At 40.4% G+C, this 23918-nt stretch overlaps 1 protein-coding gene across 1 annotated transcript in view; it reads left to right on the top strand.

Moving 5' to 3' along the window:
• The first annotated feature begins 1756 nt into the window (after positions 1–1756).
• LOC124144587 (DNA repair and recombination protein RAD54B-like) overlaps positions 1757–23918 on the top strand; it is a 34111-nt gene continuing 11949 nt past the window's right edge. The window contains exons 1-16 of the mRNA XM_046514076.2: positions 1757–2387; positions 2837–2975; positions 3923–3966; positions 5540–5808; positions 7560–7639; positions 7997–8018; positions 10534–10588; positions 11480–11567; positions 11820–11916; positions 13339–13388; positions 13715–13801; positions 16619–16773; positions 17570–17617; positions 17727–17808; positions 22470–22550; positions 23576–23725. Of these exons, the coding sequence (XP_046370032.2) occupies positions 2859–2975; positions 3923–3966; positions 5540–5808; positions 7560–7639; positions 7997–8018; positions 10534–10588; positions 11480–11567; positions 11820–11916; positions 13339–13388; positions 13715–13801; positions 16619–16773; positions 17570–17617; positions 17727–17808; positions 22470–22550; positions 23576–23725 (1425 nt within the window). The 5' untranslated portion in view covers positions 1757–2387; positions 2837–2858. The remainder of the gene's footprint in view (positions 2388–2836; positions 2976–3922; positions 3967–5539; positions 5809–7559; positions 7640–7996; positions 8019–10533; positions 10589–11479; positions 11568–11819; positions 11917–13338; positions 13389–13714; positions 13802–16618; positions 16774–17569; positions 17618–17726; positions 17809–22469; positions 22551–23575; positions 23726–23918) is intronic.

The following is a 23918-nucleotide window of genomic DNA, read 5'->3' as shown; positions in this document are numbered from 1 at the left end:
GGGCAGCCAACTCTACCTTGACATTAATATGGTGGCCTCAATCCCTCGGATTGGACTCTGCCCAGGCGCTATTGGCATGATGACAGTCTTTCCCAACTTTATAGCTTATGTTGGGCAAACAATTGCCAGTATATTGGGCAGCGGCGGTAGTTGTCATGTCAGCGTTGCCACAATGGTTTTACTAATTGGGCCAGGCAGCGGTAGTTGCTTTGGCCCGCTACCTAGGGCCGGGAAGCAGAAGCTGACTTAGGCCAGCAGCGGTAGCTATGTTTGGCAATGTGGTAGTTGCCAAGCAATGGTAGCTTTGGGGGCCTGGCAGCTGTAGCTGTCCCACAGTAGCATATTTAAAAGCTACCATTGCTTGCTGTAGCTGTCCCAGGCCAGCAGCCGTAGCTGCTAATCCTGTTGGCAATGCTAGTTGCCATGGCAAAGGTATTTTTTTCGCATACCCAACTAGCCCACTAGTACCTGCACACTCTTGGCCATTTAATCCACTCTCATCTCATGTTTTTATTATAGGCACGGGCATCCCCAGTTTGGTGGCCTGTGCCTCTCCTTTGGCATATCACGCGATAAGTTCAGTGATTAATTAATAGACTCATTATTGAACCTTACCTATTTGTTATGTGATCCTTCTGCATTTCGCTAGTTTCGACATTCGTAACTTTGTAGATCCTTTTAGATATATTTTCGCTAAACCCCGTCTTGATGCTCTGGTATTTATTTTGCAGCATCCATTTATATTTGTACTTCATCCACTATTTTTGTTTGTTGTTTAACACCGCACTCAGCAATGTTCCAGCCATGTGACAGCAGTCTGTAAATATTCGAGTCTGGACCAAACAATCCAGTGAATGGTGTCTAGTGAAACACAGGTAAATCTGAAAGTATACATGTATAACACTAGTGTGGTAATTAAAGATGAATAAACCTTCCTTGTGGTGCATGGTGATCTCGTCTGTCGGCATCTACAGGAGAAGTAATTTTGTTATCTCAAAGACGTACATACGTATCTATATACGCCTTTGGTTATCTCAAACTGAATCCAGTTCGGGTAAAAAATGAATATATCTGTATCACGGAGCAAGGTTGCTTCCAGTACACACCGTTTAGATTGTGCCATGCTGGATTGGGTTTGTTTGTATGCTACTGTGATTTTGTTACTCTTCAGGAACAAATGTTACCTATAATCAATCAGGCCTCGTCCACTGCTCCAGTGTGGGCGGAATACCCCATTTTGTGACAATATGTTAGTCATGTTGGCCAGGCTAAGGGCTTATTTCTGATTGATAGCCAACACTAGCCTGTTACTTTAGTCACATCTTGTGACGACAAGTTAGTTTGGCTTCAACTTTCATACAGATTTTATGTTATAAAGCAATCTTGTTTCGAAATGTAACAGAACAGGCATGTTAAAAATTCTTGAAGGTATAGTATTACCATCGTAATGAAAACGATTATGAAAAAACTTCTTACGATTAACTGCAGAACTGATTTATGCATCCATTTCTTCCAAATCCAACTACCTCAGACTTAGGTAGTAACTGTTGTAGGGATCTCAGGGCTAACAAAAACGAACAATTTATAACCCGCTGTATTTCAGATTTGCAGACCAAATGAAAATAGATCTATAGACTGACCACGTTTAGATTGATTTATCATATGTTTATCCAGCCTGCAGATACCTCAACGTGCATTCAGTTGATCCATTTCCAGTTAGGCATATATTATTGTCTTGTTTTTTCCTAAAGTGCCAGTGTTAAATAACTAACATAAAATGGCTTACGTGTAAATAGATCCAATTTCCTGTAAATAGTGGCAATAAAATATGTTTACAACACAATATCCATAATCCATCTCGAAAACAGAAACTAAAAGAATTATTGCAAAACGGACTCTTGCATTTGGCCTCGAAACTTTTATTATTATTTGGAAAGCTAAAAGCTTGGTGACTGTCTTTACGCATAAGACAGCGAACACCAGTTTACTCAACTTTATTTTCGGAGAGCTATATCAAGGGCCGCTACTTAATATTTAAACATTTCATGTGTAGGTTCACTGTAGAACTGTTGGATTCAAAGTGGAAAATGGTTTTGTGGTATTGTTTGTGTTTACAGTGCAATGTATACATCGAATATATTGGTAATTTCAATATATGTACAATAGCAAATGATGGGATTACCAGTAGACGCGTGATACGTCGTCTGCTATGGGTAGATAACTCCCGATAAACCTTGGACGACCTAGCAAAACGGCGCGGAACATAAAATAATCCTAGATGCAAAGTTCCCATACCGCAACTTATCTATCACTGACATCTGAATCCCAGTTGCCAGTGGTTGTTGAGTGTTAAATGTGACCGACTGGATCAGGCTCATTGTAAACGGGTAAGTAAACGTGCAGCATGTAGCCTAAGTCTGATGTTGGTAACTTTTCTGAATTTCTCTTTACGATAGGCGATAGTATATTCAGCGGTAGAAACTAACAGTTTTAGTCCACTAGTTTTTATAATGATAACATATAGCAAAACCCCTAAAAGTGGCAAATTTCTACTAGTCCTAATGATACCTTACTAATGGCCAGTTTAGCAAGGACTACAGGACTTGTGCCAATTTCTACCACTAATCGGCCTATCATCCGATACTTGACAATAAGTTTAGATTGATATTATAATCTCCAGCAAAGTCACAGTAAATATCTACCAACATACTTGTTTATGACTATTCACATATGGCTGGAATGTTACTGAGTGTGGCCTAAACAACAAACAATTATCGAAAATGAGTAAACATTTCTGTAACTTATAAATAGAGGACCCAGGACTGTGATGTTTCAGATGTACAAGCAGGGATGGAGATATGAGAAGGTCTGCAGCCCCCAGCCAGCTGAACCCAGCTAAAAGGACAAAGTTCTCTGTACCATTCAAGAACCCAAATTCTTCAAAAGTGCATGAAACCGAAGCTGTGGTGTCAGAGGTAAACTGTAAATAATTAAACTTATCCTATCTCACACTATGCATCTACTTTCTTCTTTTGATCCTATATGTAAACATGCTTGAACAAAATCCCCTATTTCTAAAAGCAAATCACCAGAACACATCCCATCATCACCATGGTCACCACCCAAACAAATGGGTCACACGAGATAATCCTGTGCAAAGCGACCTACACGACCTGATCACGAGAATACCCCTGCCACATCATTCTCTTTCTGATCGCCACAATGTGGAGATGAACACTAAGAGTTTAGAGAATACATTTGAGCTTTTTCTGCTGTATTTCTCTCCAACATCATGTCACAGGTCCTGGCAGATGATTTTATAATGTGGACTGAGGCAGTGATGATTGTATTCAAAGGTTTATTCTCTGTAAAAGATATAAGCAAGAATGCAGTATACAGGACACCTTCAGCTATTTTGGTAAGGGATGTGCACAATCACATTCCTTAGTAACGGTTTCTAAGTTTTGTCACCTCGCTAAAGTAACAGGTTGATTGAGGGTGGGATTGGCTTTCCACCAAACAACGTATTGAATTAAATACTTCCACAAGTAGATGTATTGTTAAATTACCTAGTAGATATGAAAGACAATGTGTTCGCTGAAATGTTGCTCAGACAGATGTCACTGATGAGGTTGTCGCACATCATTATGGAGCTTCTATTGTCGAGTACTTTTTCGATGTTGATGTCCAATTTTTTACATTTATACATTGCTTTGATATTCAATTTCAAAGTTTAATACTATACAAATGCAAGTGGGGTAATTTTTTCTGATTATTTTGAGCTATGTTTCAAATAGTGATGCTGTCACGTGTGGTTATATTAGTAGCATGAAACAAACATCACTTAATGGTTCAATGAAAATGGTAAGATAGTAATGGTAATGTGTCTTGAAATTCTTCTAATCAAATTGTATTTTTGCAGCCAAAGAAAACAGGCCTGTCTAACCTTGTGTCTACATCTGATGTGTAAGTTAACACTATCACAGATACACCTTTATTTATTCTTCTGGTAGGGTGTACCAAAGTATGCTTACAATTATGGCTGTTGTATGGGACATGAACATGGTTGAAGGGAATGACTCAGTTACTAGAAAGTAGTATTTTACAATTAATTTTCAGACATTTCATGTTCTAATATATTTTGTGATATACATTTATCAGTTTGTGCATGACTGGCTATATACTCTTTATTATCTAGTGAATTGTTACAACCATAGTTTCATGTTTTTAATAGTCAGTACATCATGTACATATCTCTAGTAAATTATTTTTAGACAATGGAAAACAAAACTTGCTAATACGAGTTGAAACAGGAATATATTTCAAAATCCCGAAGGTGGACTGTGTAAAAAGTGTAATTAAGGGTTTGTAGAAGACAAGTACCACTTTGTTCTCGTGTGCCCATTGTATCGAAGTCTATGTTGTACATGCCTAGCTCCCTTTATGTATCAATTCCAAATATCTTTTAAGTTTAATTGATTAATGTACACATTTGTAAATATCAATATATTAAAGTCCTCAACAGATATTATATGTCATGCAATGAAGTTAAGAGATGATAAGACAAGTGCTATAAACAATCAACAATTAGTTCTGTACATCTACTATTTACACTGATTTGTGCTATAGGCCTGTGGCCTGTCAGTATGTCTGCAATAAAGCATGTTGGTTGTTGAAAAGTATTGTCAAACCATTTTGATATTGTTAACAAGTGGTAAGGATAAGTAATATTATAAGAACCAGGTCACCTATTTCATAATGTTTCTCAGCGTAATTCAATTAAAAGAAAAATTAGGAATATATTTCTTAGCTTCTCATGTCAAAGAAAGATTAAAATGTGCTATGACATGATCAGCTGAGAAATATGTTTCCAATTTTTTATTTTATTGAATTACATGCAGCTTTGGTCTATTTGTAACAACTTTCTGAAAAGACTATGTGACTTGTCGGTAATTGAATAGAATATACATGCATTTCTATATTTTTAAACAGTTGTTTATGACATGTCATATTTGGACTACTTTGTCTTAAATTCCCAATAGGTTGTTAGTTGTTCAGTTTTATTATTAAACCCTGAAATGCATGACATAGGTTAGAAAGTTTACTGCAGAGAGAGACAGTGCCTACGTGGCGGTTCATCACAGTACTTAGTCAGCAGCCAATAGGCTAATGGGCTCATTTACTGTGGAAATATAAGAGAAGTAATTACATAGTTTTTAAAAAAAACAAGGTGTAATTTATAGAACAGGGAATTAATTGAAACCAATATTGTTCATAATGATTTAAACATGTCTGCTGATTAAACTTTTTTGGAAAATTATTTTAGCATAAATTTATTTTGTTTGCCATTTTAATAAAGATATGATAATTTGTTGGCTCAGTATTGATGTTGTGTCTTTTTTTAATAATTATACATGTATTGGCAATAATATATAAGTGAAATGTGTGGTAACCAAACATAGAGCATCAGGAAACATATTGATACATGTGACCAACATTATTGTATATTTTGAGGACAAAGTGACTTTCCATTTCACAGTTCCTCCTCCCCATCAATTGCCATAGACACTGAGGATGAGGAGCCTGGGCCTACATTGCCTGTCTCAGGTGGAAGCAACATTACTCCTCCTCTTGAGCAAGACAATGGCGCCACTACACACATTGATAAGACACAAGCCTCATCTACCATAAAGTCCAAATTCTCATCACCTATATTGGGAGTCAGCAAGTTTCGTTCTCCCTTGGGTCAAGTGGGAGATAGGAATACTCCACACATTCAGAATGCCAGAAAGACACACATGGAAACAAGTAAATATACCCTATTTGTGATGATCATCAACTACTGTGGTTTTTATATGTGTTTCCAAGTTACGGAATGGTAAACATAAACAGATATTGGTATTCATGGCACTGCAAATTGTATGAATATAGATGTTATTAAAGTCTTTGAAATGCATTTAGAAGTGATACACATAAGGAAGAGAACTATCAGTGCTAATTACTGTAAAGTGTTGGCTTCCATTGTCTATTGCTAATCGCCTATCAGCGCCAATTATCTGTTGGCTTCCCTTGTTAAGTTTCCACCTTTTGTTATCTTATTACTTTTGTTGTTCTTACATGTACATATATATGCTCTCTGCCTCACATCATTCATTCACCTGATGAAGGAGTAAGCATATACTCCGAAACGTTGTGTTCCTCTTACTAAAGAAGTTGACATCCATAAATTCACTTTCTTATAGATGTTATTGTAATGCTTTTTTTATATGAGATGATAAATATAATATATTTTGTATATGATCAAGTACTGTGTATTATGTATGACCACAAATAACAAGAAACATCACTTTGTGTTCACCTCAGTGGTAATGTTGATGCGGTATTCAGTCTGTTAACCCTGTATTCATTCATGAGCTAAAACCGTGCATATGTATTGCTGTTCATTTAAATATTGCTCCCATGTCATGACAGTATTTGATTTATGCATTGAGATGTAATCCTGTGGCCACGTACAGCCACCAATCCACTAGTCTGCTAGTCATGATACTGGTGAAAATCTGGAAAGCGTCAAAGGCTTTAAAGAGCAAGTAAAGTGAAAAAAAATGATTGTGATTATTTTGCGAATATCAATTTCCGATATATGTATTATGAAACTGATATAAAGAAGATGATGGACTAACGTGGACTTTATTATTTTATTATATATATTACATGTACACCGAGTGAACATTTACCTAATTTTTTGTATATATATATATATATGCCTTCAGTTTATTCAGGGAACAGGCATTTCTTGAGTGGAATAGGGTTGAGGGCAGCTGGTGTTGTATTACCCAATATAATATATATATATAGGATAATACAACACCAGCTGCCCTCAACCCTATTCCACTCAAGAAATGCCTGTTCCCTGAATAAACTGAAGGCATCTTCAGTGTTGTTACTTGAGGTGACATAAGTTGTGGACACGGTAATAAAATGGATGAGCAGACTGAAAAAGAGATGTTTTGTATAACAAAATCTGAGGCAGAAGCAGGCAGATTAAACATTGGCCCAATTGTCATGATAGTTAAAATTGTACATCGCATCAAACACCGGGAACCTATTTTAACCCCAGTGAGGGGATTCCCCACAGCGGCGAAATTTTTCAGTTGGGGGGGTTGCGATTTCACCTGCCGTTTTTTATTAGCTGTTTTACACTATTTCCGTTGTTTTTGTTTTTTTTCAAATTTAATTTTGGTCAAGCATTTGTGATTAAGTGTGCCCTAAAGTATTAAAATCTACAAAGTTGCTATGTTGACTTTTCTTGCCCTTTATAGAGACTATGTGTCTCCTAAATTAAAGTTACATTACATAAATACAAGTCTGAAATGATCTGTGTACTGGTTGAATGTGTATTGTGGTGTGTATACTATAATAAATATTTCAAGAGTGATTTTTAAAGCAGTTGCAAAATTTGAAAGATACACAGGATATGTGCCTACCATTAAAAGCAAGCATGACTTCTAATTGTTAAAACATTTTAGCAAAAACTGATTAATTACTTTCAACTGTTGTAGGCGCCTCAGCAACAAAGTTAGAGGCAACAACACAGAAGAACTACCTCAGTGTTGTTTGGTGTAAACGATCGAAAAAGAAGGTGAGCATCTGTCCTAGTGGATGCCAATGTTAATCTACTAGTCCAGAAGTAGAAAGTTTTGAATACATCAGATATCACACAGGATGGTATGATAGTCTTTGACTAAGTTACCATGATAAGTTTGATTTGAATACCTCATAGATACATACATCTTCAGTAGCAATGAAGACAATGACATTTTCATTCAGATGAGTGTTAAAGCAAAGCTTTTACAAACAACATGGAACACTAAGAGAAATGAACTTGCCCTTGGGGGCATTACAATATGTAAGCTAACACATCTAGTGTTGTGAGCATGAATGTACATGGTTTTTGACATACAACTATTGGGCAATGGGAATCTCATGTTTGTTTCAGCACAAGAAGTGGGAAGGAGATGGTGAGTGATTTATACAATGCTAGAAATACTCCTGCAGTGTTTGAAATTAAGGGGGTCCTGGGGTTCTTGAGGTTAACTTTCTTCATATTCGAATCAAGGGACCCCCTAAATCTAAGTCTTTTACATTAGGGTTTAGACTAACACTTTGTCTGGGAAAACATTTCTTTAAAATAATTGTAAATTTTGTTTTCAGGAGAACCTTCCCCCTACTGCTGTGGAAGCAAGGAAACTAGAGTTGGTTTAGTTTCATCTAGACTTGCCTAGGCTTTTTGTAACAATGTACTGAACTTATTGCCCATGGTGATTCTTGGGTGAATTAAGCTCCAAGTATCTCATGCTTGTCACGGCATTCAACTAAAATGAGGTCATGATGATGTCCAGGCTGAATGTGTGTCATCATTCCCAGTTGTGTGGATCTTGTTATCAGGCTCTGTTCTGTGGGGTCCCAACTCTGTTATCAGGCTCTGTTCTGTGGGGTCCCAACTCTGTTATCAGGCTCTGTTCTGTGGGGTCCCAACTCTGTTATCAGGCTCTGTTCTGTGGGGTCCCAACTCTGTTATCAAGCTCTGTTCTGTGGGGTCCCAACTCTGTTATCAAGCCCTGTTCTGTGGGGTCCCAACTCTGTTATCAGGCTCTGTTCTGTGGGGTCCCAACTCTGTTATCAGGCTCTGTTCTGTGGGGTCCCAACTCTGTTATCAGGCTCTGTTCTGTGAGGTCCCAACTCTGTTATCAGGCTCTGTTCTGTGGGGTCCCAACTCTGTTATCAGGCTCTGTTCTGTGAGGTCCCAACTCTGTTGTTATCAAGCTCTGTTCTGTGGGGTCCCAACTCTGTTATCAGGCTCTGTTCTGTGGGGTCCACACTCTGTTATCAGGCTCTGTTCTGTGGGGTCCCAACTCTGTTATCAAGCTCTGTTCTGTGGGGTCCCAACTCTGTTATCAAGCCCTGTTCTGTGGGGTCCCAACTCTGTTATCAGGCTCTGTTCTGTGGGGTCCCAACTCTGTTATCAGGCTCTGTTCTGTGGGGTCCCAACTCTGTTATCAAGCTCTGTTCTGTGGGGTCCCAACTCTGTTATCAAGCCCTGTTCTGTGGGGTCCCAACTCTGTTATCAAGCCCTGTTCTGTGGGGTCCCAACTCTGTTATCAGGCTCTGTTCTGTGGGGTCCCAACTCTGTTGTTATCAGGCTCTGTTTTGTGGGGTCCCAACTCTGTTGTTATCAGGCTCTGTTCTGTGGGGTCCCAACTCTGTTATCAGGCTCTGTTCTGTGGGGTCCCAACTCTGTTATCAGGCTCTGTTCTGTGGGGTCCCAACTCTGTTGTTATCAGGCTCTGTTCTGTGGGGTCCCAACTCTGTTGTTATCAGGCTCTGTTCTGTAAGGTCCCAACTCTGTTGTTATCAGGCTCTGTTCTGTGGGGTCCCAACTCTGTTGTTATCAGGCTCTGTTCTGTGGGGTCCCAACTCTGTTATCAGGCTCTGTTCTGTGGGGTCCCAACTCTGTTATCAGGCTCTGTTCTGTGGGGTCCCAACTCTGTTATCAGGCTCTGTTCTGTGGGGTCCCAACTCTGTTATCAGGCTCTGTTCTGTGGGGTCCCAACTCTGTTGTTATCAGGCTCTGTTCTGTGAGGTCCCAACTCTGTTGTTATCAGGCTCTGTTCTGTGGGGTCCCAACTCTGTTATCAGGCTCTGTTCTGTGGGGTCCCAACTCTGTTGTTATCAGGCTCTGTTCTGTGGGGTCCCAACTCTGTTGTTATCAGGCTCTGTTCTGTGAGGTCCCAACTCTGTTGTTATCAGGCTCTGTTCTGTGGGGTCCCAACTCTGTTGTTATCAGGCTCTGTTCTGTGGGGTCCCAACTCTGTTATCAGGCTCTGTTCTGTGGGGTCCCCACTCTGTTATCAGGCTCTGTTCTGTGGGGTCCACACTCTGTTATCAGGCTCTGTTCTGTGGGGTCCCAACTCTGTTGTTATCAGGCTCTGTTCTGTGAGGTCCCAACTCTGTTGTTATCAGGCTCTGTTCTGTGAGGTCCCAACTCTGTTATCAGGCTCTGTTCTGTGAGGTCCAAACTCTGTTATCAGGCTCTGTTCTGTGAGGTCCCAACTCTGTTGTTATCAGGCTCTGTTCTGTGGGGTCCCAACTCTGTTGTTCACAGGCTTTTGTGATGCAGCGATAATATTACTTATAGCAATGTATGTGCAACGTATCAGTTTCTTCAAAAAACCAACTTTACCTGAAAAGCCAACACAATAGTCTTCCAAGATTAAGTGTTTGAGACATGTAAAAGTATGTGATGGTGTGTTCATGTGTTATCATAAGGATTATAAGGGGATTTCTTTATACAAAAATTGGAACTTTTGTGCACATAATGAAAAAAACAAATTCATCAGACTTCCAATTAACATTTGTGTTGTGAAAGTGTGAAAATGATCAAATCTGAACTGTTGAAGTGATTGGAAACTTTTCCATCACATCTGTAGTAACTGCTTACAAGATGGTATAATACATATACTTGTGTTTGTGCAGCGGTGCTGGTGACTCACGGCAGGAGTGTCACTCTGTATGACACGGAGAGCAAAGAGTGAGTGGCTGTAACCTTTTGTTTCATCTCATATGAGTCAAGATTAAAACTTTGATATTTTATTTTTGTTATGAAATCACAACTTTGTAAAATGTCTCCAAATAGCATCTACTTCATGTTATTACAGTACATGTTTACCTTGAGTATTGAAATAAGAGATGATACAGGGACTCGTGAACAACTTGGAATATTTTCACATTTTACATAATGGTGTACCGGTATATCAAATTGATATCAGGAACTGAAGGGGAGCCAAGATAGTTTGCCCTGTAACTGAAATTAACTGGATAAGATGTATATATTCCAAGATAAAATCAAGGATTCTCAAATGAAAACATTAATTTGTCATGAATCAAAATCCTTGTGCCAGTTGTGTTTCCGGCTAGTCTTCTATCTGTAATGTGGGTGCAAGTTACAAGACATCTCAGACTACTTACATACACTGAATACATTCCTGCATACACCGAACACATGCAGGTCAGAATTAATATTGTTTGACAAGGGTGATCTTAAATATATGATCTTAGAGTTGACAGAGACAACATTGATGGCGTTTATTATGATGACTACACCCGTAAAGATCCGGGCAGAGAATAAGTCTTCAGCAACCCATGCTTGTAGTAACAAGCCTAGGTGACTGCTTGTCGTAAGAGGCGACTAACGGGATCGGGTGGACAGGCTTGCTGACGTGGTTGATGCATGTGATTGCATCCCAATTGCGTAGATCAATGCTTATGATGTCAATTCTGGATTGTCTGTTCCAGAGGCGATTTTTTACAGATCGCCAGCATATAGCTGGAATATTGCTGAGTGCGGCATTAAAGAAACAAATATTTTGATGAAAACAGTCCAAGCAAGTTTGAAGATTGAAATACACATGTCTTTATTCAGGATTGGTCGAGGCAGTGGTTACAAGGCCAGTGAACTGGCATTCCTCAAAGACGATGAAACACTCTGTGTTGGTGGCAAGGAAATACAAGTCAGTCGAGTAGAGATTAAGTTGTTTAAAGATTATACATACTTCTTGTACTTGTTTCAATTGGACATTTCTTCTTGGTAGTTACCCAAACCTGAAACAATACAAAACAAATCAAGCTTTGAAAATGTAAGTATGTTTGACGATTGTGTTGACAGTTTTGATGAAGCCTAGTGTAGGTTTGAAACATAGGTAAGAGAGGGTAAGTGACACAAGGTATGTCTGTACATGGTGTTTTTATTCCTTGTTGCACAGGTCATGTCAGTACTGACAGAGGAGCAGTTTACATCAGGGAAATGTTTTACCAGCTCTGCAGGCTCCGTCCCACTTATTGCTGCTCAACACAACACAGGTAATTAGACCACTGATAAAGAAGACAGGTAATTAGACCACTGATAAAGAAGACACAGGTAATTAGACCACTGATAAAGAAGACACAGGTAATTAGAACACTGATAAAGAAGACACAGGTAATTAGACCACTGATAAAGAAGACGTAGGTAATTAGAACACTGATAAAGAAGACACAGGTAATTAGGACACTGATAAAGAAGACGTAGGTAATTAGAACACTGATAAAGAAGACATAGGTAATTAGAACACTGATAAAGAAGACACAGGTAATTAGACCACTGATAAAGAAGACGTAGGTAATTAGAACACTGATAAAGAAGACGTAGGTAATTAGAACACTGATAAAGAAGACGTAGGTAATTAGAACACTGATAAAGAAGACATAGGTAATTAGAACACTGATAAAGAAGACAGGTAATTAGACCACTGATAAAGAAGACAGGTAATTAGAACACTGATAAAGAAGACACAGGTAATTAGACCACTGATAAAGAAGACACAGGTAATTAGAACACTGATAAAGAAGACAGGTAATTAGACCACTGATAAAGAATACACAGGTAATTAGAACACTGATAAAGAAGACAGGTAATTAGAACACTGATAAAGAAGACAGGTAATTAGAACGCTGAGAAAGAAGACAGGTAATTAGAACACTGATAAAGAAGACACAGGTAATTAGGCCAATGATAAAGAAGACGTAGGTAATTAGAACACTGATAAAGAAGACACAGGTAATTAGAACACTGATAAAGAAGACACAGGTAGTTAGAACACTGATAAATAAGACAGATAATTAGAACATTGCTAAAGAAGACACAGGTAATTAGACCACTGATAAAGAATACACAGGTAAATAGAACACTGATAAAGAAGACACAAGTAATTAGACCACTGATAAAGAAGACACAGGTAATTAGAACACTGATAAAGAAGACGTAGGTAATTAGAACACTGATAAAGACGACACAGGTAATTAGAACACTGATAAAGAAGACGTAGGTAATTAGAACACTGATAAAGAAGAAACAGGTAATTAGACCACTGATAAAGAAGACACAGGTAATTAGACCACTGATAAAGAAGACAGGTACTTAGAACACTGATAAAGAAGACAGGTAATTGGAATACTGATAAAGAAGACACAGGTAATTAGGCAGAAAAACGGTAGACAACACTGAGGTAAACAAAGCCAGCAGAAAAAAACACTGGTACACAAAACTCAGATAGGGATCACAGGAAGACAATACAAGTAAGTAGAGATTATTACATTTAGTGTGAGTTTTGTACTGATAGCATTCAGTTTCATCAATTCTGACAGAAGTTTTGTAAAATCTGTTGAAATCACTTCATTATTTTTGTGGCTATTTGTTGGTCAGGAAAATTGTCGCCTTGACTTTCAGTGGAATTGGCTTTTCAGGTATAAAGAAACCTTTCGTGGACCCAAACAAGGACAATACAGCTCCCCAGGTAGAGTTCCATCTGACATGTTGTAATTTGTCACAGTCTAGTATTTATATTGAACCAGTGATTTGTTATTTGAAACATCTCAGATTTGTTAGTTTGAACTGTTTGATTACTTAAAGTTGCCTGTGTAAGCCGCCTCCCTCCAACAATGTGGCATGTATTTTTATTAACAATCTCATTTGCATGGCATTAAACATCTTATTCTAGAGGAAAAACATAGCTGTAAATTCCAGTATCAAAATACCTCTTTCACTGCAATTCTTAAAAATCAGTATCAGAACTAGAGTGATGTAGAGTTCTTGTGCGAATGGTTATACTGTCACTTGTAGGTTAGAACGGATATTTGTGTGAAGCCAAGATTTGACCCCACTGCCCCAGGAGCTCTTGTGATGAGAAGGCCACACTCTTCACATCAGGTATGTGACTGCTCTTGGAATGAGTTAGTGAATGTTGTTTATGACATATTTTGCAATATTAAAACAACTATTTCACACCATCCTGTAAATAAGAAAGTTCCAACCAGACAAACCATTGGCAACATTTTGATTGACTGTTTCATCATGCATAAGATTACGGTCCGATATTTCCCCCTGAATCCCCACTCAGTGGAATTTTGGATATGGTGCCACTGGTTGTGAAGTCTCTCTAGCAAGTACAGTTGCCGTGATTGTGTTACTTGATCTGTCCACAACAGACACATCTCCTAGGTTTCATCAAACGTTATTATGTGTCTGACCCACGTTACTTTGGGCTTTCTTCCCACTTTAAACTGTACATCTGTGATATAACTGCAGTGCTGTTGAAAGTGGTGTCAAACCCACTCAGTCACTACTCATTGGTGATATTTTCACAGACCATATGCACTTATCATCATCAGTTTAGGAAAGATGGACACTATGGCACAATGAACCATGTTGGTATACATCTTGGTTTGCTGAATTATTTCACCTGAGCATCTTCACCTTTACTGTGACAGCTCCCTCCCCCCAGATGGTAGTCCTTTGTTACACCTGTGCTTGCTGTGTCACAGTGACAGCTCCCTCCCCCAGACAGTATTCTCTTGTTACACCTGTGCTTGCTGTGCCACAGTGGCAGCTCCCTCCTCCAGACAGTATTCCTTTGTTACACCTGTGCTTGCTGTGCCACAGTGACAGCTCCCTCCCCCCAGACAGTATTCCTTTGTTACACCTGTGCTTGCTGTGCCACAGTGGCAGCTCCCTCCTCCAGACAATATTCCTTTGTTACACCTGTGCTTGTTGTGCGACAGTGACAGCTCCCTCCCACAGACAGTATTCCTTTGTTACACCTGTGCTTGCTGTGCCACAGTGACAGCTCTCTCGTCCCAGACAGTATTCCTTTGTTACACCTGTGCTTGCTGTGCCACAGTGACAGCTCTCCCATCCCAGACAGTATTCCTTTGTTACACCTGTGCTTGCTGTGCCACAGTGACAGCTCTCTCGTCCCAGACAGTATTCCTTTGTTACACCTGTGCTTGCTGTGCCACAGTGACAGCTCCCTCCTCCGAGACAGTAGTCCTGTGTTACACCTGTGCTTGCTGTGTCACAGTGACAGCTCCCTCCTCCAGACAATATTCCTTTGTTATACCTGTGCTTGCTGTGCCACAGTGACAGCTCTTTCCCCCCAGACAGTATTCCTTTGTTACACCTGTGCTTGCTGTGCCACAGTGACAGCTCCCTTCACCAGACAGTATTCCCTTGTTTCACCTGTGCTTGCTGTGCCACAGTGACAGCTCCCTCCTCCCAGGCAGTATTCCCTTGTTACACCTGTGCTTGCTGTGCCACAGTGACAGCTCCCTTCACCAGACAGTATTCCCTTGTTTCACCTGTGCTTGCTGTGCCACAGTGACAGCTCCCTCCTCCAGACAGTATTCCCTTGTTTCTCCTGTGCTTGCTGTGCCACAGTGACAGCTCCCTCCTCCAGACAGTATTCCCTTGTTTCACTTATGCTTGCTGTGTCACAGTGACAGCTACCTCCCCCAGACAGTATTCCTTTGTTGCACCTGTGCTTGCTGTGTCACAGTGACAGCTCCCTCCCCCAAACAATATTCCTTTGTTACACCTGTGCTTGCTGTGCCACAGTGACAGCTCCCTCCCCCCAGACAGTATTCCTTTGTTACACCTGTGCTTGCTGTGCCACAGTGACAGCTCCCTCCTCCCAGACAGTATTCCTTTGTTGCACCTGTGCTTGCTGTGTCACAGTGACAGCTCCCTCCTCCCAGACAGTATTCCTTTGTTACACCTGTGCTTGCTGTGCCATAGTGACAGCTCTCTCCCCCCAGACAGTATTCCTTTGTTGCACTTGTGCTTGCTGTGCCACAGTGACAGCTCCCTCCTCCCAGACAGTATTCCTTTGTTACACCTGTGCTTGCTGTGCCACAGTGACAGCTCTCTCGTCCCAGACAGTATTCCTTTGTTACACCTGTGCTTGCTGTGCCACAGTGACAGCTCTCTCGTCCCAGACAGTATTCCTTTGTTACACCTGTGCTTGCTGTGCCACAGTGACAGCTCCCTCCTCCGAGACAGTAGTCCTGTGTTACACCTGTGCTTGCTGTGCCACAGTGACAGCTCCCTCCTCCAGACAGTATTCCCTTGTTTCTCCTGTGCTTGCTGTGCCACAGTGACAGCTCCCTCCTCCAGACAGTATTCCTTTGTTGCACCTGTGCTTGCTGTGTCACAGTGACAGCTCCCTCCCCCAAACAATATTCCTTTGTTACACCTGTGCTTGCTGTGCCACAGTGACAGCTCCCTCCCCCCAGACAGTATTCCTTTGTTACACCTGTGCTTGCTGTGCCACAGTGACAGCTCCCTCCTCCCAGACAGTATTCCTTTGTTGCACCTGTGCTTGCTGTGTCACAGTGACAGCTCCCTCCTCCCAGACAGTATTCCCTTGTTTCACCTGTGCTTGCTGTGCCACAGTGACAGCTCCCTCCTCCAGACAGTATTCCCTTGTTTCTCCTGTGCTTACTGTGCCACAGTGACAGCTACCTCCCCCAGACAGTATTCCTTTGTTGCACCTGTGCTTGCTGTGTCACAGTGACAGCTCCCTCCTCCCAGACAGTATTCCCTTGTTGCACCTGTGCTTGCTGTGTCACAGTGACAGCTCCCTCCTCCAGACAGTATTCCTTTGTTGCACCTGTGCTTGCTGTGTCACAGTGACAGCTCCCTCCTCCCAGACAGTATTACTTTGTTACACCTGTGCTTGCTGTGCCACAGTGGGAGTTCAACAGACAGAAGCTGGCTGTGCTAGATGTAGTGGTAGACCCTTACCTGTCCAGCCACCTGCGGGCGCACCAGCGGGATGGTGTGTCGTTCCTGTACGAGTGTGTCATGGGCTTCAGGGACTTTGCTGGACAAGGAGCAATCTTAGCGTGAGGCACAATTTTTCAGGATTGTCTAAGAAATACAGCATTTTGTTTCTATTAATAAACACTGTCTAATGTCAAAGTGTATCAGTCATGTCTGAGTGTCTGATTATTACTCAAGGTTCACATTCCTAATGGAAAAATTGACATTTCATGAATATTATATGTATCCATTGAAAAGCTAATTTACCAAAAGCTAATTTGATTCCCTCAAGTGCCTTTTTCTCCTGTGGTATATTTTTAGTTATTTTATCCTAATTCTGTATAAACAAGGTTAACACAGGTTTGAATTGGCCTTAATTTTGCATTCTGGCCTTAAAATGCCCATAAAATTGAATCTACCTTGAAAACACTTTACAGTTCAGTAAAAGGCCATGAAAAGACCTTGAATTTCACAACAAATTATTTTAAACAAATATACATTAACATCCCCACCACAAAGAGGGGCAGGAGATATAGGAACAGAGTTTGTCGGTGCCATAAATTATTTTGTTACAGAGTTATGGCCCTTGCTCCATGTTTTTCAACTTAGGGCATGGTGTCTGCAATTGGGACAACCTTTTTCAGATAATAAAGGAAGAGTCTATGCCATAAAAATAAAACACTGGATGTGTGGACGTGAATATTTTAATAGTGTACTTGGATGTACAAATGGAACCATTCTGACCATGAATTAAAGTAAGAATGTCTGAATAAGTCTGTTTGAAGCACTCGGGGTCATAGCCTTGAAAATGCCTTATATTTGGTGGCTCCAATTTGCATGAACCATGAATTATTAAAGTTTCTCCTTGTATGTTGACAGTGATGACATGGGCCTGGGCAAGACTCTGCAGTGTATTACCATGCTCTGGTGAGTGGATGTTACAAATGTTGTTTGTTTGATGTATAATATTACTCGGACATTTATTTGTTTTTTTGAATGTGAAATGTCCTTGACCAACTGATCTTTGATCGTGCAGGACACTGTTGAAGCAGGGTCCATATGGAGGGAAGCCTGTGATTCGGAGAGCTCTCATCATCACCCCAGGCAGTTTAGTTAAGGTGAGGAATGTTGATCGGGATGTAAAATACATACTGCCCTGTACTCAGCTTCTTTGATGTATATTTTGGATAGTTTTAAGCTTGACGTAATGTACACATATGGCATGATGCATTGTCTGTGGTCTGTCAGGATGTTCTTCATAATTCTGATCATGGCTGCCATGTCAACATGTATGCAGTCAGAATGTGGTTTGAGAATAACACATCATTCATGTTTTGGTATGTTTTATTAATGACTATGTTATACATACATACCAGTTTACTACCAATGTCTCTGAAACATCTGGGTTTTGGAGGCTTATGTTTTTAAACTTATCCTATCTCACTCTATGCATATCTTCTTTCTCCTTCAAACCTATGTGGAAACGTGCTTGAACCCTGTTTCCAGCTTTAAAATAAAAAAAACATTTGCCATGCTCCTCCGTTCAAGATCCCATTCCTAGAATCTTCACGCACACTCGATTGTGGGAAGAACGCTATTGTAAATGCTCCTTCCAAGGACGCTCCCGAGGCTATACCGGATCAACGATTGAAGTCTAAGGATTGGAATTGACGCTTGACAGGAGTTCTGCCTCGGGTCCTACAGAAGGTAGAAGCCACCTATCACTGATTTTAGTTGCGCCCTTTTGACCAACATGCAACTGGTTCCCCAGCATGCTAAAGCTAGCCAACAGACAATTCCATTGTCTACCGCTTCGGGAAGACCTTCTACTTCAGCCACACTCTCAGTGGCTCCATCCGGCCCTTGCCATACTCCATTATATGCTGGCACATTTGCAGAGTCCCTTATCACAAAAGGCTACTCAGGGCGAGTAGCAAAGACTATTAATGCAGCAATCACTCATCCATTCCTACAAGTTGGTGGATCAATCTTCACGATTTGGACATGCTGCATGGGAACAACAGACCAACCAACCAGTGATTACAAGCCGGATAAGAACTTCAAGACGATCATGCTGAAGACCATATTTCTAATGGCCCTGGCCCCTGGTCTTCGTTGGGATTTTCTAGCAAAGAATCAATTTCCCGGCCAGTCTGATTGGTTATTCACGATTTCCCCACTCTTGTTGATTTGGGGATGAGATGACCAGGAAGATCTCTCCCTCTGTCCAGTTCGAGTGCTTCATATCTCTTTGACTGCATCTCGTGAACGCAGAAAATCACGGAAGAGACTCTTCATCCTGCTGTCAACCACTTCCATCTCAGTGATTTCCCACACTACTCTCTTTTTGTCGTTGCTCCATCATCCTTTTGCTGGGCTGTCCACAGTAATTGCACCCTCTGCACCATTACGGAAGGGTACTTCTGGAAGTCAGACACAGTTTTCGCCTCTCACTACCCTCACAACATCTGTCACGGATGTACAAGGTCTTCACAAGTTCACAGCGCAGCTATTATGAAAAATAGAATTCTGTCCCAAACCTTTATTCTGCTCACCACTGCCTCGAGTATGTGATCTAGGGTTTTGTTTGGAAGATCCTTTACGGATATTGTCGATTATTCCTTTTCACGCCTTCATTTGGCTCATACACTCGAATGTGTTTAATAACCTTGATGTAGCGCTAAAACAAGTCACATCTATTCTACGTCAGAGATAGCAATGTGACATGTTTGAAGAATCGATACCAGTAGACAAACCAGGGTCGATTTAAACACGTTCGGCATGTATTCCCAATCTCGTTCTGTTTGGATCGAGTAATGTATCAGGATCGTCAACACTTTCAATCAAGTGTTTTTTCCCGCTCACGAGTTCAGCAGCTTCCTAGTGTCTTCTCACGGTTGTAGTCTATACAGGCTAGGGTATCTGCAGCCCACAATCCAACCATGGGATAAATGCATAGAGTGAGATAGGATAAGTTTTAAAATTTGGAAATATTAAGTATAAATTGTACATTTATATACTTACCCTATCTCACACCCTATCGTGATATGCCCATCCGACCATCCCCGCATCTCCGTTGTTCTAGCTTGATAGCTCTAAGAAAGAAGATGAGTTGGTAGAGAGACATGTGGTCAACCATGGACGGTTACCATGTACGAGAGGTATGTAATTGACCAAGCTGGGGTCGTAACCATTAAGAGATGCTATGGGTGGAAGTTTAGGAGCTGGAAACAGGGTTCAAGCATGTTTCAAGACAGGATCGAAGGAGAAAGACGATATGCATAGTGTCACATGGTTTTGCGTCTCCTGGCTCATCTCGACGCAGCTCTACGTCATCCCGGTCTCGTCGCCGTTCAAGGAGCCATTCCCCCGTCCAGATTGTGATTCCATTTAAGATTCCTCTGAGGGATCCTTTTTCCCTGACTATGACCCACCGGACTGACTCAAGTTGTCGATTGAATTGCTAAACGGTTGACTTCTGTTGCATCCCACTATATGAGAGATGACTTATGTCCTACCAGTAACGACAGGTCGATCATATGAGCAAACACTTACGTCTGTCTTGAGCTATCTAAGTTTTAGAAGAAACTCCTCCGTCAACCCTGGTCCAGTCCTTCCTTATTCATATCTATGCCATTACAGACACTGTTGTTCTGTCTCGAAACGAAATGGGGAGACTCAGCAGGTTATGGCAAAATTGGACCATCCTAGAGAACCTGTATGGAGCCTCATGGAGCTGTTCATCTTGGGCTGTGCTGGGATTTCATTGCCAAGAATCAACTCCCAGGACTGCCAGACAGGTCATTCACCATCTCTCCCCTCTTGTTGATCATGGGTGCAGACGATAAAGAGGAACTTTTGTTATGCCCAGTGCATGCTTTGTGGTATTTCCTCAGACATTCTAAAGCACAACACAAGTCGAGGAAACGTCTTTTTATACCTCTTACTCCTACTTTGCAGGTGGAGGTTAACTGTAATACTATCTCCTTATGGCTTCGGTCATTCTCCAGGCTGACCTGGACTCCCCCATGGCCAACGACCCTCACAAGATCAGGGCTGTCGCATTGACCATGGCTCTCCATAGCAACTGCTCCATCAAGTCTATTATTAGTGTTTTTTGCACTCCGATATCGTCTTTACAAGCCATTATCTACAAGAAGTGGCCTTGGATGATGAACCCTGTGTCCATAGTTTGCCATGGTGGCAAAACAACTCACCAACCCCTGACCTCAATGATTCCCTTAGACCCTTGGCCCGTCGAAATCTCTGGTTTTATCACCCCAGATTAGAGGGCTCACATGCTTTCTGCATTAGCTTGGTAGGCCAGTTTTAGTTTTGGCTCACGCTTTTTGCTATTGCTGTTCATTTATTTGGTCTTTCCATATTCTTCAAACTTTTGTTTTCCTTTTGACAGGAAAGGTTATTGCTTTCTGTCATTGCTCAGGATTACTTAGAACTTGACATGCATTTATTTCGGATCACATCTGAAGGTAGGCCCGCCTCCGTACCATCTGATATATATGCATTAAGGAGTAATACAGGATAAGTTAACATTTTTTGTAAATATAAATATTTTTTACATTTGTATACTTATCCTGCATTACTTTGTCTAAGTGCCCTCCCATCGTAGTGCTGCCTCCCCATGAAGTCTTCAGATGTTACATATTTCGCAGTAATGTGCTCTTATGTGACGTCACCACTTCTGGGTCACTTGGCAGCTGTGTGCTACACTACTGGTTAGAACAACTTCTGTAGCTGGACCTCTGACAACTTCGTCTTTCTGTCAAAAAACAGCAGTAAATGCATTTAGGAGTAGAACAGGATAAGTATACAAATGTAAAAATATATTTCGATTTTACCAAACTAAATCTTGAGGTGTGAACAATGATGGAAGGCGAGGTTTGAACTTTCAGATTGGTCCATTTTCCAGGGATGTCCTGCACATATTTTGCATAATCATGAAATTATGCTAATGCCACGTGTCACTAGAGAGGGGTCACCTATTTTTATTCTTCAGGATTTGAAATTCCATTACTCCTTTTGTTATTGTTAAACTTAATCAAAAATTCAATATTTTCTATGAAACTGGTGTTATTGCTTACATGAGAGATGATGACACTTACCTTGAGTAATAATCAGTGTCATTTTTCCTATAAAATTGTGAAAAACATTGGCTGTTTTGACTGACAGCCATCTGGCCTGCTCCAACTGCCCCTGTAGATATAGATGACACTGCTATATTAGAAGAGCTCTCATTGGCCAAACTACAGTAGACAGTGATTATTCTTAGTATATCAGTTCTTCCTTGGCAGTTGATGATCTAAGATGTCATGTCATGAAGAAAAACTGGATTTGAATAGAAGCTCATTTTACAAAACACCTTTGTATTTGTGATTATGAAATGAGGGAGAAGGTGTTCTGAATAGCAAGATCGGTAACTGAAAATCTGCTTATGCCATGCGGATATTTATTGTATATATATCATCTGAATGGACCACTTGTACAGTTATTAGTGTCTCATTTTCAAATTTTCAACCTAATCTTACACTCAAGTTGCAAATTTGGCTTTGTGATATTTACAGTTTGGCAACTATAATATGTTTTTGGTGCTCTCAGTTCAGTTGCTAATACCTGAAATGTGGGACATAGTTATACATGCAATAACCAGATGCTGCTGATGGGAAGTTGCTGTGTACCTGGTAGCTTACTGGGCTGGTCTCCGTGGTAACTATTCTGTTTGGGTCACCTTTATTCCTTATCAGAGGTTTCTATTGTCCAGAACTGGTTTCAAGAGTTTAAGAAGTGGCTTGGTTCTGAGAGACTGAAGGTGTTTGCTGTTACTGCCAACAACAGAGTTGAGGTAAGATGTTCAGCGATTATGGGTATGGAAAACCAATTTTTGATCTGTTAGCAGTGACCTAGTTCCTTTGAAGTTTATGCAATTGATTATGTATGTAAGGCCAATAATGTAATTTGTTCATTGCCTTAAAGTGCTACCTCATATTTGTGCTCAAGTCTTTGGAAATAACGTAGGGAAAATCTCTTCCAAATAAGTATTAAAGAAACTGTTGTTATACTTGGCCAAATTTTTTAGCTCACCTGGCCTGAGTTAATGTCATCAAAAGCTGTCAGCCATCAACTTCTCCAAAATGGCTTGCTGGATTCAACTGAAATTTTGGGTTAAAGTTTGTTTTTATTAAAAAGGGGCTTCATGTAGTTACAAGGCATCAAAATTAGAATTTCAATATGGCTACCTGTAAGCCATCTTTGATTAAAGACAAGAAATATTTAAAAACATTAGTTGGTGAGATGGTCACCTTGTATAGTTTGTTCAAGACATCTTCATAAGAAACCAAATATAGCTGCCAATCATCAAACATCTTCTCAGAACCTCTTCTGGCTGTCATGGGAGCCATATTGAAAAGTATATTTATAGCCATTGATCAGTGTATTGTTAAAAAGTGTAGTGAAATTTTGATATATCAATATGTAGGTAGTAGTGGGGGTTAGCTGATATGTTCTGTTTCCTGTGATATTTACATTTTTACCTTCATTTAATCTTTTCACTTCGATTATTCTGAAAAGTGAAACTTATTATGGCCATTACTCAACCATTTTCTTTAAAAAAATGCAACTTTATATTCATGTCTACAATTCAAATGACTTACTGACATTTTTTTAGTGGCTGTATTTGTTGACATTTTAAACTGTTGAGCTTCAGTGTTGTGGCACTATTTTAATGGTTTAAGAAATAACTAACCACTTGACTTGGATAGGTCAAAAACAATATCGAATTGTGGGGAGAATAAGTTTGTATTGTTACTGAAATTTACTGATTTGTGACTTGATGAGAACTGACTTGTGACTTGTGTGTGTGAGTTGCAGGAGTACACAAAGACAGCCATCTACCCAGTACTCATCATGTCTTATGAAATGTTTGTACGAGCTTACAAAGTGATCCAGGAGGCCCACTTTGACATAGTTATATGTGATGAAGGTCATAGGCTTAAGAATACAACAATCAAGACTACTTCGGTGAGTTGCGGAGTTGCTTGTTTTTATGCGCATGATATTTCATCTTTACTGATACATGTGTATGTATTGATATGGATAGAAATGAAACATGTTAATGCAGGAACTCGGTTGCGATGGAGCTGAAACTTCACAGGCCTGTTCCTGCTAATGATGGCACCCTTAAATGTTCATAATGCTCTGATATGTTTTTTAT

Source organism: Haliotis rufescens, unplaced genomic scaffold (genome assembly GCF_023055435.1).
Source record: "Haliotis rufescens isolate VD_foot unplaced genomic scaffold, xgHalRufe1.0.p SCAF_11, whole genome shotgun sequence".
NCBI lineage: Eukaryota > Metazoa > Mollusca > Gastropoda > Lepetellida > Haliotidae > Haliotis > Haliotis rufescens.
The sequence above is the reverse complement of the archived record's forward strand: the minus strand, read 5'-3'. Positions and strand labels throughout refer to the sequence as shown.